General features: G+C 38.1%; 1 protein-coding gene across 2 annotated transcripts in view; it reads left to right on the top strand.

Annotated features, from left to right (window-relative positions):
• Positions 1-18,431, top strand: part of Angpt1 (angiopoietin 1) — a 228,653-nt gene that overhangs the window by 126,842 nt on the left and 83,380 nt on the right. For both annotated transcript variants that reach the window (XM_051202540.1, XM_051202539.1), the window contains exon 2: positions 11,661-11,816. In XM_051202540.1, coding sequence (XP_051058497.1) covers positions 11,661-11,816 — 156 coding nt within the window. The remainder of the gene's footprint in view (positions 1-11,660; positions 11,817-18,431) is intronic.

Raw genomic sequence — 18,431 nt, 5'->3', positions numbered from 1 at the left:
ATCCTTATGCCCACAAATAAATGTAATTCTCAACTCTCATCAAAGAAGTTTCTTTTTAAGCAGAAGAAGACCATTACAGAATTCCACAACTGGTCAAAATACAGACCACAAATGATCATTGGTTGCCAAGCCCAAAGCTGTACACATATATTACAACCCCTACAGCTAAGGCTTAGAGAACATCACAGAAGAAGGAGTCAGAAAGACTGTAACAACCAGAGGACCAAGTCATATGTTGTGAGATAGTGTCTGTCTTCTATATGTGACATGACAAATCCATCATATATGTCTGCCTATGAAATATCAACAATAAAGATCTCCAAACCAGACATGCAAAGTAACAAGATCAGCTGACCATGCTGACATGGGTGGGGAAATCTCACAAGGCCCTTCATCTAGAGGGCTACTAAGAGAGGGATAATCAATCTTATTTAGGGAGGATCACTTGATATGTTATCTAATCCAAAATATCTAATCACACATATAAGCAACATTAAGTATTAATATAGGTGTATATTAAGTATTAATATAGGAATGCAAGCATGCATGTACATTCAAACACATATATGCACCCATATACATGCATGCATGCACATACACGCACACACACACTGCATCACAAAGTCAACTTGAGCTCCTATCTAACAGGGGCAAATTGTCTGTGTGAATGAATGAATGAATGATGCCTAAGGTCTGTAAGCCTTGATCAAAGTGAGGAATAATGGGGATTTTTATTTTATTTATAAGATGTCAGCAATCATTATCCTATTTTTATTCTTTAAGTGGCCATTTTTATCCTATCTTCCCAAGGGTAATTTAAATAGGCAGGACCAAAAACTGTGATTAAAGAAGAAATAGTTGGACCTCACGCATTCTGCCTTGGAATGTTTCTTATATATTGTCATTGATAGTTTTATGCCTGTGCAGGCTTATTGCAAGTCCACTTAAGCAATCCCACATTGTAGGAAATTACACATGCAAACAGGCACACACACACACACATTTGTACCCTTTGTTTGCCTGTATATGCTGAAGAGAGAACACTTTGAAGCCTCATAAATTTAAGATACATTTTAGATGATGAAGATAACAAATGGGGAATTTTATTTTAAGCAAAGTAGTAGCATGAGTAAAATAATAAATAACTCATAAGTCAGAAGGTTGAGCCAGAGATTATATTGGAATGAAGTTTGACTTAAAGAGCTAATACCATTTCAATTTCATATAAAATACCAGAGTTAAATAATGGCAGGTTTCTACTTACCAGTGCTATTTCTGGAAAAAAAAAAGTCTACAAATCCCTTAATGAAGGTTTATGCAATTCTGTTATTGAATGTGTTATCACCTACTGAGTGTTAAGTTTCATAGTGTATCCTAAAATATGTCTCTCAATGTAATTTCCTTTAAAATTGCCACCCCAAGCTATTTTTTTCATTTTTGTTACTTGTGTTAGGAAGAAAAAAAAATGCATTTTGTGGAAGATAACTTTTAGAATCAGAAACCCTCCTATATGGAGTCTGGTTTACCCTATCTGTCCCCTGTAACCTACTGACTGCATGGGTGGTCTGCTGTCCAAAGGTGAAAACCTTCCTTTCTTCAACTACCAGAATGGATCTTTAATTGTTAGAAAAACAGCACACACTAAGTTATTTTGTTGTTTGTCCACTTTCCCTTCATCTAAATACAAACTCAGAATTTAGGAATAGGAATTTTAGGTTGTTAGCATACAGGGCCTGCCTCTAAAGATGAACAGACAGCATCTATGCTGATTAGAAATTTTAATATTTAAATTTTTAGTATTTATGTAAATATATTTATGAGTTACTATATAATGTTTCAGTAATTCACATGTGTGTTTTTTAAGGTTTTTATTTTCTGAGATTTCATATAATACATTTGATTTTATTCATTTCTCTTCCTCAACTTCTCCCATATCCTCTATCTCCATAACTACCTTCATGCCCTTTCTCTCTCTTAAAAACAGAACCAAACCAGACAAAAAAAAGGAAACAAACACACTATCGAACTTGGAGTTAAACTTGTATAATTACACATCAAATATCCCAAAGAAAGGTGATAAATTTATTTTCATTAGATCTTCAACAACAACAACAAAATACTACACAGAAATGAATATAACAAAAATGAATATAGAATCAGTTTGACATAGGGGCTATGTTCTCAAAGGATAAATGTATATATATATGTCTATAAATGTATTTGTGCTTAGTGCATTTGGAAATGCAAAAATAATACCTTTTTAAACCTTGTACATGAATCATATTGAAAATCCAACCTTAAGTTCTTGTCTTCCCTGTATGGCCTCAGTGACGTGTCCTGCATTCTGATTTATCCCTTGATTCTGGAGAAGTAAATTCCAGGTGTTGGTTAGGGAAGATACATTGGTTTAACTCACAGTTCCCTATGAGTGGTCAGAGCCTCTTGGTGACCTCCCTCTTTCCCACCCCTCAGGTTTCCACACCCTTTAAAAACAATAAAAAATAAATGTTTATTGGATAGTTAGAGACTGTTGGAATAGGTGTCTTCACCAAATATCTCCAAAGACTTCTTAGAGGATGAAGCTTGAATTGGACTTTCCAAAGCAGGATCTAGCCCAAGAGAATAGAGAATATGACTGACTAGAAATTTTCATCAAGACATTGCACAAAAACTTTTTGTAGATAAAAAAAAAGGTGAACAATATATCCCTTAGAAATTTGGTGTATCATAACATAGGCTCAAGGTGGGAGGAGAAAAACAGATTCTAGAGTATAAAGAAGCATCTATTATGGTGTTGAGGAGGTAACTTAGTTGGTAAGAATGGCTATGAAGACCTTGGTTTGCATAGTTACCATTCATATAAAAATCCAGGTGTCATTACAAACATCTGTAACTCTAGTGCTGTGGGGAGCAGAAACAGGAGGATGGTTGGATATTACTAGGTGCTATTAGCTCCAAGTGCAGTGAGAGACCCTGCTTCCTGGGAGCAATGTAGAGAGCACTCCCAACATCCTCATTGGTCTCTACCCACACCCAAACAGGTCTTTGTGTACACCACACACATGTACTACACATACAGAAATTTAATTAATTAAAAATCAAATCAAGCATTTCTGTACAGATAAAGAGATGTAATTTCAGTAGCAGAGAGTAGACAGCACTGAAAGAGTTTAAATATCGGAAGAAAAGGACAAATTTGTACTTGGATAGGCCCTCTGGTTACAGGGCGGATGATGGATTGGGAACAGCAAAGCTGGAGTCAAGAGACCAGTTATGTAGTCATTAACAGATCCAGAAGAAAATTGATGGGTCTGACCTTAGCTGGAGGCTGTGAGGATAAAGGGATAATGTCAGAAGTGAGCAAATGGGAGCACAGATTCAGGCTACCTTCAAGAGATTGATTGCAGAAAAGAGAGAATTGACAAGCAGATTCCCTGTGGCTCAGAAGGATGGATAGGTACAGCAGTATTTTTCACTGAAAGGACAAAACATGGAAGGAAAGCACTTTGTGTAGGAAAAAGACAATGTCTTTTGGACCAAATGGTGCCTGGGGATTAAGAGAGTCAGTTGTTCCTGCTCTTTATCTTAAAACAGATGTTCCTGTTTGGAAGAGTTGATGCAGGGCTCTTCTATTGTGTTTCTGGTATCCTGGCTCCTTTACTGCCAATTAGGATAGGTAGGACACATTTTACAGATATAAGTGGATACATCCATGTTTCTTTCTTCTTTAATTAACTGAAATAATTGAAATCTTGCAGAATCATACCTTACCATTATCAGGGAACATTTGAAATAATTTCTCAATGTTTCATAGAGTAGATGAAGATCTTGAGCCCAATTAATTTGAATAACTTGCTCAAGATTATGGAGTACAGTGATGATTTGCTTTGGATTAAACTCCATATATCTGACTCCTTTCTGTCATAAGATGCTTTTCACATATCATCTCCCTTTGCAAATGTATGAAGGGAAACATTAAGCAAACACTAATATCTTAGAGATTTCTTTTTGGATATTTTTCTATTTAATTTGAAACAAACTTGTTTTACATGTCAATCCCAGTTCCCTCACCCTCCTGTCTCCTCCATCTCCCCACTAATCCCTATCCTACCCCCTTTCTGTTCCCCAGGGAGGGTGGAGCCTTCCATGAGGAGTCTTTAAAATCTGTCATATCAGGGCCTAGGTCCTCCTCTGTGTATCTAGACTAAGAAAGTATCCCTCTATGTGGAATGGGCTTCCAAAGTCCATTTGTATACTAAGGATGAATACTGATCCACTACCAGAGGCCCCATAGACTGCCCAGTCCTCCTAACACCCACATTCAGGGGATCTGGGTCAGTCCTATGCTGGTTTCCCAGATATCAGACTGGGGTCCATGAGCTTCCCCTTTATCAGGCCAGCTGTTTCTGTGGGTTTCTTCAGCCTGGTCTTGATCCTTTTGCCCATTACTCTTCCCTCTCTGCAACTGGATTCTAGGAGTTCTGCTCAGTGTTTAGTTGTGGGTGTCTACTTCTGCTTCCATCAGCTACTGGATGAAGGCTATAGGATGGCATATAAGGTAGTCATCATCTCATTATCTGGGAAGGGCTTTTAAGTTAACCTCTCCACTATTGCTAGATTGTTAGTTGGGGTCATCTTGTAGATCGGATGATGTTTCTTGACTATGATAGTTTCATTGTGTAAGAAGCAGGATGTAAATAGTTTCCAGGCCAGTATGATGTGTTTGGGCACAGATCCTATCTCTTTTGTTTATATAAAAGAATGACTTATAAGGTACTGGTCCAATTCTGGAATATTGCATATGACTTTGACAACTGTCAACAATCACAAAAATATGCATTTACATGTTTATTACCAGTCTTTGTGAGAGCATCTGTCCTTTGTGGATGGTGATATAACAAATATCCACTCACATTTTAATATCAGTAACTAGGAATATATTCCCTTTAGGCAGATGTAAGTATGTTTAGAGGAAGAAATGTAGATACTTAGGTTTCCACAGTGCCCTCCTACACGTTTTCTACTGGGCAGGACCCTGTCTTTGTGCATTCACACACAGGCTTAATTCATAGCATATACTTATCATATACATGTTTGAATTATGGTGAACTTACATGGATTCTAATAAGCTAGAAAATTAGTGTTTAGTTTTGCTACTTGTGGAGTGATGGATAACAGAATCCGCTGATGGATGCTTGGGGCTCAATGACTGAGAAGAGGCTTGAAACTCTTAATGCCAGGAAGCAAATGTTGGGTAGAGAGCATGAACACTGGCACCTGAAATGTGGTATCCAAATCAGGAACCAGCAGAAATAAAGCCCGCCAAGGAGCCACGGTTTAATAAGCCATGTGAGGTGAGACAACAATATGGCCACCAATATTGGCTCAACCTTCAAATGTAGGTCTGATTTTTCCACATATAAGTTCTCTGTAACCTGATATCTGACATTAATTATCTATACCACTTTGTTTTCTATAATTTCTTCCACTATGTCTGTTGGAAACCAACAGTCTGCTGCCCACTAATGATGGGCGGAACACGCATTATGGGGCTGCGTAGGGGACTCAGTTATGTGCCAGTTTCCCTTTTAAAGCAAGTGCCCACTTCTCTCTGTGTCTCCTATTTTCAGTTGACCATCAGGTAACCCCCTCCTCCCTCTCTCTTTCCCACTCTCTCTTCTTCTGCTCCCAGTGCCTCTATGTCTCTTCCCTTCTCCCTCACTCCCCTTCTCTCCTCAGTTAAGCTCATCTGCCTGGCATGATACTCCCTCCACCTTGCCACCTCAGTCACCCTCACCTGCTATGGAACCTGCTATGTTCTCCCACGTGGTCCTTTACCTTGGGACCCCACTCACTTGGGACCCTCACTCGAGACCTCCCCCCTTTTTCTAGCTTTTATTCTTATAACTGCAACAAGAGAACTACAATGTCTATAAAGTGAAGTTCACAGACCTCATCATAATATATAGATTCTCTTATCCTAAGACCTCAGAGACTAATACAATTGATGTGAAAAAAAAAAAAAGACAACAAAGAAATCTAGAGGAGAGAAATTGTTTGAATTTTAGCTAAATGGTATCCATTGTTTAAGATAATTATTCTTTTATTAGTTAAAAAAAGATTGTATATTCAGAGATCTAATAGAAATTCCTACAAATAATGTAGTTGCCCACAGACACTTCTTTTCATAAGGCCATAAACCTAGATATAGCTGAATTTTCAATATTCCCACTGCTTTATGAAATGATATTAGATAAAACCATAAGCATTTAAAACATTTTTGAGTTACTTTACCTTTTTATTGTTTTCCCATATTTACTCATCTAGTTTGTTTCATGGTTATTTGGCCATAGTTGAGTGAGACCATATGCACCCTGATTCAAAGAGGGTCTACTTAATCTATAACATATTTGAAGCCAGCACTCCTTTGTCAGATTTTGTAGCTTCTAAGATGTTGTTTTCTTAAGAATTACATGGAGAAATTATATTCTTTGTGCATGTCACTTGAAGAGCCACTTCAGGGCTAGACATGTCAAAGAATGCATAGCATATGCAACACATGTCATAATCTTCCTGAGACTGTCCTCATGAACATAAGTCATCAGCATTTTGAATCCAGTAAGGTCTCCAAGGCTGTCATAATGGAAAATAGCCCAGCCTTTTGTTCTCAACTAGACATTGGGTACAAACAAGCAATTTATGAAGAAGCTAAAAATGGTTGATGAACTTTTTAAATGTGTTTTCTTTTGAAATACTATTAACTGTCTTACAGCTACTGGATTTTTTTTTTTACCAACTGCAGTATTTCTTAGAATATAATAGTCATCAATAGGTATGTACTACTTAAATTACAAATATGAGAATTGCCTTGGCTTCCACTTTACAGATTCCTTGCAAAATCACCACATGCTAAATAATTTGTGAGTGATAGTGGTACCTGTGTGTTGTTAGTGAAGGGGTGATTTTCCGCATTCACGGTGTAAAATCTGCTGACTACTCTGTCCCTCTTACAAAGTAATGGAATTGCTCAGTCATAAACATGTTGTGTGAGCCTAGGCAATTCTCTGTACCTCCCTTAGTCCTGTTAGTGAAATGAGAAAATGACATAACGGGGTATTTTAAGAGTTAAGTGATCTGCATATTTATAAATCCTGATGCATATTTAACTTCAGTAGAAGCTTAGTATGCAGTTTCTTCCTCTTGGTATTGTTTACATAGTTTGTGATTAATACAACTGGCAGAATAAATGATTTGTTGGTTGCACTAATAGAACTGACAAACTAACCATTCAAGATACCCAGCTTAGAACTTCTTAACCCACCTCAAATTAATTTGGCTGCTTCTACAGAGAAGCTGAGTGAAAGCAATCACTCTCCAATACTTTTCCGCTCGGTGAATAGCAAGTAAGTAAATCTTCATGAGCGACCAGTGAAGTCAATAATCCAATCAACCAATTTAGTTACTCCAATCCGGAGGGGAGAGGAATATCAGCAGTGGGAGGAAGCAGCTCACTTTGATTTCTATGAAGTCACCTATGGCTTCTGTTTGGCAAACTTTGCACATGGAGCTAGCTTCCCCCTTTTAGAGTTGGTAGAAGAATCAAGACAGAGAATTTATGTGAAAGTTCATTATGAATATTAAATCAATCATTTTACAAAGCTAAAACCATTTCCTTGTTTAAAGACATCATTGAATTTTCTTTCATTAGTAGTTCCATCCCCTTCCTAGCCTATTGGCCCAGTCCTTGTAACACTCTGGCGTCAGACACTGACATGGTAACAAACCAAGTAGCTTTATCATTCCAGTGCCCTCATATAACTCATCATCTGTTGTGACCAGTAACTTCTCAGCTTAAAATTACCCCTTAAGTGTTTTCAAAATATTAAGCCTTGCTGTAGCCATCATCTTCCATAAGTATATATTTTTTGGAGTCCACAGAGAATCTATGAAGACAATCAAATATGTTACAGATCATTCCTGGACATAGCTGATCAGGAGCATCAAGATGGGTTTCACAGTTCTGTATCTAGAGGAATGTTTAGAGATAAGATGAAAGCAGGCTCCATATTCATCACACGTTGTATATTTGACTCCAGCTTCCCCCTCGGCCTTTAAATCAATGGCATCTGGTTCTTGCTACTTAAGAGTGCCATTACTTTGTGCACTAAAAGACAGTTAGTGCTAGACATAGCCACCCCATTTGATTAAAAAGTAATTAACTAGAGTTATATCCATCACAGCAGCTTATGAGGATTTCTGTAGGGGTGGGAGACCTACATTATTTCTATGGCAGGGATGGCTGAACTGGGAGGCTCTCTGTGGTCATGATGGATGCTAACATGAAACAGCCATTCTGATTTGATGCTCTAAAGCTCTGCATCAAATAGGTTATGAGATGGGTGACTAGGGAGGCCCTCTGTGGTCACGATGGATTGGATGCAAACATGAAACCACCATTCTGATTTGATGAATATGAAGTTCAGTAGTGAAGTGTGGTCAACATTTGACCTGTTAATAGGCTCGCAAAGCAGTTGAACCTTCATGTAGCCCCATTGTGTCCTCTTCCACGATGCCTGGAGTACATCATTGTTTTCATAACACACAAACACTGGGGACCATTTTCTATGAGACAGTTGTCTCATATTTTATAATGAAGCAAAATTTATTTAGGGAGTTACCTTACCATTTGAATTTCTTGACACTCTGAAATCTGACACACTGTTACAAGTTTGGTTTGCTAAGTCACTTAATTCTTTTTATATCTCCATTTTGTGAACAGTGTAAATCCCAGCTTCCTTTATTGTTTTTTTGTTTTTAATTGAGAAAGTCATTTTCCTATTTGTTAATCAGCTGAATTAAACAACATTCTAGTGACACAAATAATCTCTATTCTGGCACTGGTTCCTCCTTTAATGAACACAGTTTTCATACAGGCAGCTCTTCTGTGGACAATGTCTTAGTTAGCACTGCTTCTTGAGCTGAATCAGAATTACATAGCGGAGCTTTTCAAAATGTATACTGTCTTGGTAGTTACCTTAGGAATTTTCTAGAATGCTGCAATGCACCTCATCTGCTTTTTTAAAACCTCCTCCTGCAGGTTTTAACAAACAATCAGGAATCTTGAGTTACATGTAAAATACATATGGTCCCCAAATAGTCCTGGCTGAATAGACTAACAGTTAAAAATGTATGCCCCAAACAAAGTATGAAGCAAGTGGCATTTGAGTTAATGAGTTATTGTTTGATCATAAGCATGTTACTTCAGGGTTCCTAAACCTCCACAGTCCCACCTGTAATGCAGCTCAGCACAGCAAATCTCTGTGAGTTTAGCATTGTAAGATCTCATCCTATAAAGAGGACCAATCATCTTAGTACAATGCTTGCTGTGCAAGAAGCGGTTGATCAATGTTATCTTCACAATAGAATCTCATGTGCCACTTTAAGGATAGCCATGAAAGCCTCAAATTTCCTGGACAACAAAGGACAATACTGCTAATATTTGTCTGTCAGAGGCTTCTCGTGCTACACATCTATCAAATGTAGTGGGCCAATAATCTTTTGATTATGCTAAAGCATAAATCAATGTGTTTGAAGAAAAAAAAATACATTGGATGCTCAGGGGAAATTATTGGATCATGCAACTTACAAGTGAATGTCCAAAGGTCAATCTGATTAAAAACATGCTTGGATCCGGGGGCTTGCAACATTCTATCGGTATCACCTGGCTCCCCCATCCATCAGCTTTCTGTGTCTTTTTCTCCTAGATTGATTTGCTTAGACTGGCTTTGCGGTTATGGCAGCAAAATTGAACATCTGAAGTGTCAGGCATCTATGTTGCTAGTATAAGTATCTCAGAGGCGAATAAAGTAAAGAATTCTGAAACTGAGGCTTAATGGTGGGGCTTACTATACCTTTCCAATTTTAAATAACTCTCATGGCAAACTCCATGCAGAGTACTGCAGATTTCCAAGTTCAAACATGAACATACTCTAGAAACTGCCGTGGATTAACTCTACCCAAAGCACTCAGCCTTAAAGGAGGCTAAGATAATTTCACAAAGGACAATGAAGTGTTATCATTAGGGATATGGATTCCAAATTGAGAGACTTCCATGGCTCTGGGCTAGCTTCTGGTCCTCTACATTCTTTGGTTGTGGAAATGAGGTAATTTAATGAAATTAAATCTGGCTCTGAGGCCAGATTATTTTGCTAAAGTAACTTTCAGATATTTTATGACTTACTTTGCATGTGTAGTGAAAGGGGGCTGTCTTGTGTTGAAAAAAATATAAATTCAGAATTCATCAACAATAATACAAGTTTGATTTTAGTTTTGCTCATCTGGACCAGAGTCAAGTTAGAGAAGTAGAAATAAGCAATGGCTGGTGTTAGAAAGGCAACTGCCATCATTACAGAGGGGATTTTACACTTAGACTCTATTTATTGCATGATAATGATACTATGGAGCTTACAGTATGGATGCACCATAGTCCACCGAATCAATAAAAATCATGTAGCTGTTAATGATTTCAAACTCAGCGTGCTAAGCACTGCTTGGCAGAGCTACCAAGTGGTTCAGAGTGTTTGTGTGAGAGTTAAGGACTTCAGGGCTCAAGTCCAAGTCTGACTGTTTGTGTGGTGTGTGGCCTTGGATGTGATGTCTCTGGGATGCAGTTTCCTCATATGAGAAATTGGATAATAAAATACAGTCACCACAGAGCAGTGGTGAGGAGGTAGGAGCTAACCGGGAGGGAGGTGCTAGTTTGCATTCTTTAAGCAATGCCTCTGCTGTTTCCTTCCCCCAGGTGCCTAACAAGCTCTGCACCCCCAGACCATAGTCAGTCACTTAATAATTCTTGTTGGCCCCTATGGTACCATCTATTTTATGGTCATTGTGTTCTCGGAGATTGTATCCTAAAGGAATCAATTTTACCCAGGCAAGAAAGGCAAATGGTATTTTATGAACTGCAGTTTCATTGCCTTCTTTTTGAACTTTCAAAGGAGCGTGGAGAATGGTGAAGGCCAGCTCTCAGGCTCTGCAGCTCATATCATAATCACTGCCGATGCTTCAGTATTTTTGGAAGGCTTTTTTCATCATGGGTACCAGGCCTCCTCTTACTCCCTGGCTCATTCCCCCAGTCCAACCTGCTTTTTATCATAGGAAATAGAAACAGGATGCTGGATGCTGAGGTCAGTAGTCAGCATGGTATAATCAAAAGACCAAAGCAGTAAGATTTACCTTTAAATTATTTGCTAAATTACCTGCATTCTTGCTAGGTAACTGTGGGCTTTATTACCAGCTCTTTCCGGTTCTGTGTCCCCAGCTATAAAACCAAAAATAAGGCAACCAACTGCCTCCTTCACGTCCTTGCTGTGAGGATTAAATGAGACATGTCCACAGCAGGAGAGGGGGATCTGAGTGAAAATTCTCACTATGATTTATGATTATCATGGGTATGTGTCTGTATATCAAGGGTTTGTTAGCAGTTGGATTGCTGTGTGTTCAGCTTCGGCTTCTATTTCTCAAGTCCCTGACATGCAAAGGATCTCTGCCAGATGGCTGGTCTGCCAGCTGTGTCTTGTTTTGTCATTGTAAATACTGCATGCCACAAACAGGGAGGCTTTGCTTATAATCTAGCATGCCTTGTCCTTTATCTCTTGCAGCTTGAGAATTACATTGTGGAAAATATGAAGTCGGAGATGGCCCAGATACAACAGAATGCAGTTCAAAACCACACGGCCACCATGCTTGAGATAGGAACCAGCCTCCTGTCTCAGACTGCTGAGCAGACACGAAAACTGACAGATGTTGAGACCCAGGTATGTCCGCAGGGCCCAGAGTCACATACTCAAACAGAAGGTTATTCTGAAATTATCCTTTTGTCTACTCCATCAACACAGAGCATATTTCAGCACGGGGCTTGGGGAAACATACATTTTTTTTTGTTTGTTTATTGGTAGTAACAACAATGATAACAAGCTATGCATGCTTTTTTTGCATTAATGAGGATGAGTATATTTAGCTTTGTATGTGTTTGTAAAAACAGAGCAGCCAAGAAAACCTAATCAGTATGAAGTTCAAATAAACACTGCAGCTACCAACTGTGATATGACTTGTGTCAAACAAAATAGCTGTGAGGGTCTAACTGGTGTCTTTGATGATCATTTTTTGACCTGTCTTGCTTTATCTCTGGTAATGCTCTAGAGATAGTTGCCTCTGCAATGGCCTTGTGTATGCAATGGATTAAAAGGAAGATCTTGTGTGTGCTGAGCAAGAGTGAGAATGAGTCTAGAGATACCTGCATATTTGAGTGGAAATCAGTGAAATGTAGGGATGATTTTTGATTATCGTTGTCATAAATGTCACATTAAAGCAAGACAAGATGATCTCTTAGTGTGGGCAGGTGTGGCTACTGTGATTCCACTGAAAAAGAAATCTGAACATGGGATGAGGATGTCTCTGCTCAAATATAGCTGATTTTTCTCAAGGCTAAATATTTGTGTGTGTAAATATACCCTTGCAAATATCGTGGACTATTTCTCCTTTATTTAATCTGTATCAGTGACACTGCAGATCATATGCTTAACATTTAAAGAGAAATAACAAAGATGATTTATATGGGTAAAGCATTTAATATAAAATACAGGTTGCCTAGATACAAAACACATTTGTGGAAGTCACTTAAAGCCTGTAGGTAAGGAAGTTACACATATCTCTCTCACTAATGTAATTATAGAATTAGGAATTCAAAGGCTGGAGTCCTCATATCTTTTCCATTGATAAATGATACTAATTATCAACCAGCGAAATCAGAACACAAATGTTCATCATATTGGATAAATAAATCATACAGATTTTGGGAAATACTTCTTTTCCTCCTGTGGATCCTTATGAGATCCACATGGAGTACAGGCAATAGGAACTATAGCTCATAACTAAACAATACAAGATGTATTGACTCATTTATTATCACATAAAGCAAGCATTCTGAGCTATACAACGTCAGTTTCATATATGACATATACAGCTGTATTTTTCTCTAGTCAGAGAGCTTACTACCTGCTACAAAGTTTTGTGAGTTTAAACCCTGAAACCCTGGTGGGTAAAAGTGCTTTTTCCCAAGGCTAAGAACTTGAGTTTTTTCTCATATATTGGAAGGAAGGGATTCCAGCATGCTCATGTGCAAACACTCACACACACACACACACACACACACACACACACACACACACGTACACACTCATACACACACATACACACATGTACACACTCATACACACACATGCACACATGCACACACTCATACACACACATACACACACATGCACACACTCATACACACACATACATACATGCACACACAAAGAGACAGAGAGGGAGAGAGATTTATTTATTTTTATGTCTCTCCAAACTGTAAAGTTTGACGCTATGCAAGTTTTTAAAAGTAAAATTTATTCTTTAATCTCATGGCTGAGAGATACATACTTTTTAAAAGATAGTACAGGAAAGTCAAAGGCAAAATAAAACTCCCTGTGTGAAACAGTAAATCTTCATCATAAAGACCAATTAAAGGTTGTTGGATAGAGTAAGATCATTTTTCAGATGGACAAAAACATAAATTCAAATACTTCAGAATTATCAACAAGCAGCAATGAGATAGGGCATGTCCTGCTTTACAAATTGAAACCTTTGTAGTCTTATTATCTTCCTTAGAATATCTTGCAGCCATTGATGTTTATGTTCCAAACCTTCATTAAGCAGGTGTGTATTCACAAGGTGTATGTGTGAATTATTGAGACAGCACTTCTGTTTCAACATAACCACTGAACTGCACTCATTTCTCGATGCAGGGTCAAGTTTACAAAAAGAATACCAAAACCTCAGTGTATTCATATGTGATTAATTTCTAAGAACGTACAAGCCGGAGGAGCCTTCTGCTCTGTCCAGGTTTGTTCTTGTATTTTGCACTGACATTCACCTAACTTGGCTTAACACTTTTATATGTTGCTTTGCTCAAATCTGACATCAGTGTGTTGAGGGTCATGTAGCAATGGCTTGGCCCCATTTGTGTGCCCTAGCTCTCCTGTGATGATGCTATAAAGATAAGCAACTTATTGCTTACTAGTTCTCTGTTGACTTTCTGGACTTGTGCTTTCACAGGAGATAACAGAACCATGGTTTTGTTGCAAGGCATAAAGGACCCCACATTCAGTGACCATTATAATCAGAAAAAGGGTTGTATGATGAGCCGACTTTAAAACACATCTGGCCATTGTGTGATAATGAGAAATTCAAGCCACAGAAAGCCTATTCTTTCCCCATAGCTCAGTAGAAGTCCCCTGGCTCTTATCAGTCTTGGCCAGCATCTCCTCTCCTTCAAGTTCCTCTTTTGCATAATGGAGTTAGGATCAGGTATTATTCATGCCCCCCTCCTGTTGGATAATCGTCTTCCTTTTTCCTTGGGTAAATTTGGTGTAGAGGGAACTACCAGATCAACAAACCTAATTAAGTCTACTTTCAATCATCTTTTTGGCCCTGCCTTAAGCAATCTCGCACATATATTAACTAATAGACAGAGGTAGTATTTTCATTCCTTTCCTAAAGATGAGGAAACCAAACTAAAGAGTCGGTTCTGATTAGGATCAGTGAATATTAGGTTGAGAGTTTAAAGTTAAACAGTTTGACATCAAAACCCCTCTGCTCATCTTTCTACCAATGCTGATCTTTCTCCTTTGGTTCTGGTTGATCTGCAGTACTTTGGGACTGTATCAATGGGTCCAAGTACAGAAGGACATTTAATTCAGAAAAAGTGCTCTCCTGCTGGTGGGAATAGCTGGCCCATCCACTCAGACCATTCTCTCATGGGCCAGGGAGTTCATGACTGCAGCTCTAGTGCTGCCCTTGCCAGCTGCTAGCTGTGTCAACCATAGGGAAGTTCTTTAGACTGGCATCTCACGTTTACTGCAGTCTCCAATAAGCTCCAGTAGTATAGTATTAGACATGGAATTTAATCACATTGGAACAGAACTATTTTGCATAATTCCATGATGCAAGATGTCCCAGTAGGTGATATGTAGACTACACTAATACCTAAAGCAGTCCTTATGTCCAGTGACTTGGAATTAGTGAAGTAAAACGTCTCTAGATGAATTCTCTTTTCACTTTCTGTCATATTTAAAGCATACCTTTCTAGTGTGCTGCTGTGGGAAGTAGAATTGCCCAGTGACCCCACCAGCTGCTGGCCTCTCAAACCCATCAGGTATTGGTACAGAGACCACAATTCTCAGCTGCCATTTCTAAGCAATGACTCACTGTGGCAGGATACTTAGTCTTGTTCCCAAGAGCTTGAGAAATTTGCTGACACATGACTTTGGCTAAGGTTTTCCCATCGCCTTTTGAATGTAATTACAGCCGTCTTGAGGACTAAGACTTCCATCTAATGCTCCTTTCTGTCCCCCTCTTCACTGGAGTAAAGCCTGCATGTAATCTGAAGGCCGTCTCTGGCTCCTCCCACTTATTCCCAGTTTCCCTTCATAGACATTCGCTCTAATAAATTACCTGTGCATTTAATTCCACTTCTCCTCTGTGTCTCAGAGATCACTAACCATGACAACTGTTGTTTGGTTCACAATAGCACAGTCAGAAATTTAAAGTAGTTCCTAAGTAGTCTGTTGAATGAACATATCTCTCTAGGCAATAATAAGTTTCCTATTACATTTACTATCAAAGGTCAGCTCTACAAATTGAACTGTATTTCTTTAACTTGATAAGGACATAGTTTAATAAACTTTTAACCTTTGACATAGCTGAAATGGTGGATGGTGAAATAAATTAGCTGGAGGGTCTTATAAGAGAAATGCATTGGTAGTTACTTTGCATAAGCCACTGGAAGAAGGTGCAAAACTCTGGCTCATGGCTAAAGCTATATTAAATGCAGCCACGTTTATCCATGCATGTGTTGTCTATGGCTACATTGCTGTTCTCACAGAAGGCTATACCAGAGTTAGAGCAAAGACAGTATGGCCTGTATGTCAGGGTTTTATTGTGTTTGTTTTCTCATTAATGTGACAAAACATGTAACAGAAACAACTTATGGGAGTAAGAATTGAGTTTGGCTCACAGTTTGAGAGTACAAAAGTTAGGGTGTGGTGAAGGCCACATCAGAAGTATTTAGCTGGAAATGCTCACATTTCACTAGCTAGGGAAGCAGAGAGAGGGATCTGAGGTTACAACCAGGACAAGCTACAAACCATAAGGCCAACTCCCGAGGGACCCATTTCTTCCATTGAGTCCCCAAGCCATAAAGGTTCTATAAGTTCCCATAACAGCATGACCAGCTGGAGACCAAATGTCCAAACACATGAACCTTTTGGGAGCTTTCTCATCCAAATAATAACAGTTCCCCAGGATAAGATGGTTACTGTCTTGCCCTGTACTAAAAGTCTAACCAACTCTTTACATGCATGTTATGTAGAAAGCAAAGTGTTTCTTTTTCTTTTCAAGTCTCTGTCATTAGGAATTGTAATAAAATTATCAAATCCATAATATATTTAGATTGTAACTCAAGGCTGTGTGTTGGTAGTGATGTATATACAGGAACAGCAGATGGACTAGAACATGACTTAAAGAAAAGTAACTTACTGAAAAAAAATATGACTGAAGAAGAAAGCAGGCCAATATATTCTCTTTATACTCTAAAGAGCATGAGATATTTGGCCCCTTTCTGCATTACTCTGATAATTGAATACGTATATAAAAGGAGAAATTCTGTCATTGACTGACACAAATTAAAGACCCAATGACGACTGGAAAAAAAAAATAACATTTGGTAGCAGTAGTTATGGCTCAAGAGGTCATTTTTCTTAGGCAGAGGAGCTGTTTGTTCTTAGTTATATGAGCTTCTAAAAGAATGGAGACTCTAAATTCAAAGAGCTACATGGTTAATGCTGATACAAGATAATTCAACCAATGATGTCTGTGCCTGTTAAAAGGCACCATATTTATCCAACTCCACAAACAACTTCAGTTATATTATTATGAATATGGCACAGACTAACATAATTAGGGTATAATTAGAATATGTGACAGTGCAATACATGAATAATCAAAAATGATTATAAACATGAATGCTAATACATATGTGGTTAATATAAGCACGTTATATACATAAACATAGTATTTCACAATTTTTGTATAGTATTAAATATATTATAACATGACTTAGCATAACAATATTTCTTCAAGGTTCCTTAATTTCCACAGTAATTTTGCAGGTAATTTGTTTTCTAGGTTTGATGGTCTCACTGAACTTAGGTCTATTTTTTACTTTCTGCTCTCCTCCCCACTAATGAAGAGTATTTTTAAGAAACTAAGAAGATCATTTGGTAATCTCTCATATTCTGGGATAGCCTGATTATGTATTTGCCATGTATTTTGATTTATTTTTCCATAACTTGTAATTTCTATAAACTGCAAGTTAACTATATATGAAGGATTTCCTGAGCTGAATTGAGCAATAGGTTACTCCGTGGAACTGTTAACCACTTCCTGTGGCATCTCATTGGGAGGTAAAAAGATAGACTGCCATCACGTTCTCTGGGATGTATGGTCTGGATGCAGTCAGGACATCAGAGGCCACATCACTCCATCTCAAATGATCACCTTCCCTCTATGAAACAAACAACCCATAGGGTGATTCTGGATCACATTGTCCCTTATTGACAAAAAATTTTGCTTCACTGTTAATGCCAACCAGTGAATTTATAGCTCTCATTCTTTATATATAGATCAACCTCCATTCTCCTATAGCATCTAATAACATCATGTTGTTACCTTTGCTTTATTTGAAAAGGAAAATGAAATACATGTGCCTGGGGGGGGGGAACTATTTCAAGGCCAAGATGCTGGACAAAGAGATTTATTTTTGTGGTTGCTGTGTTCTCTTTCAGTAACTACCTTTCAGTTAGGGTAGATTTTAAATTAGATACTCAAACCTATTAAAACAGGCTGTCTAAAATTCCCTAGATCACTTTCTCTGGAAAATGAGTACTTATTATTTTTTTAAGAAAGAGCTAAACTCTTTAAACTACATAAGTCCTCCATTTCAGAGAGTACACTGTGGCATACCCTGGGAAATTTAAGCTTTGACATCAGTCCTTGGGGACTTGCTGAATATATTCTTCACTCTTTCCTTTCTTCATTTTTTTTTCTTTCCTCTTAAACTTCTCTTTTTCCCAGAGATGTGTTTTGGGATGTGTTTAAGCTAAGAAGGAAATGTCTTTTGTCATTTTAATGGAATACTTCAGTGATTGCCAGCAGCAAGTTCCATAGACATGCAAGGCAGTGGTCAATTTATCATAGTTTTCTGCAGTTCCTTGGATGCCCAGATTTGAACTTCAAGCCTATTTGAAAACATCAATGGGGTGACTTGAAAT

This window comes from Phodopus roborovskii, unplaced genomic scaffold, assembly GCF_943737965.1.
Source record: "Phodopus roborovskii unplaced genomic scaffold, PHOROB, whole genome shotgun sequence".
Taxonomy (NCBI): domain Eukaryota; kingdom Metazoa; phylum Chordata; class Mammalia; order Rodentia; family Cricetidae; genus Phodopus; species Phodopus roborovskii.
This window is presented reverse-complemented; position numbering and strand designations above follow the sequence as displayed.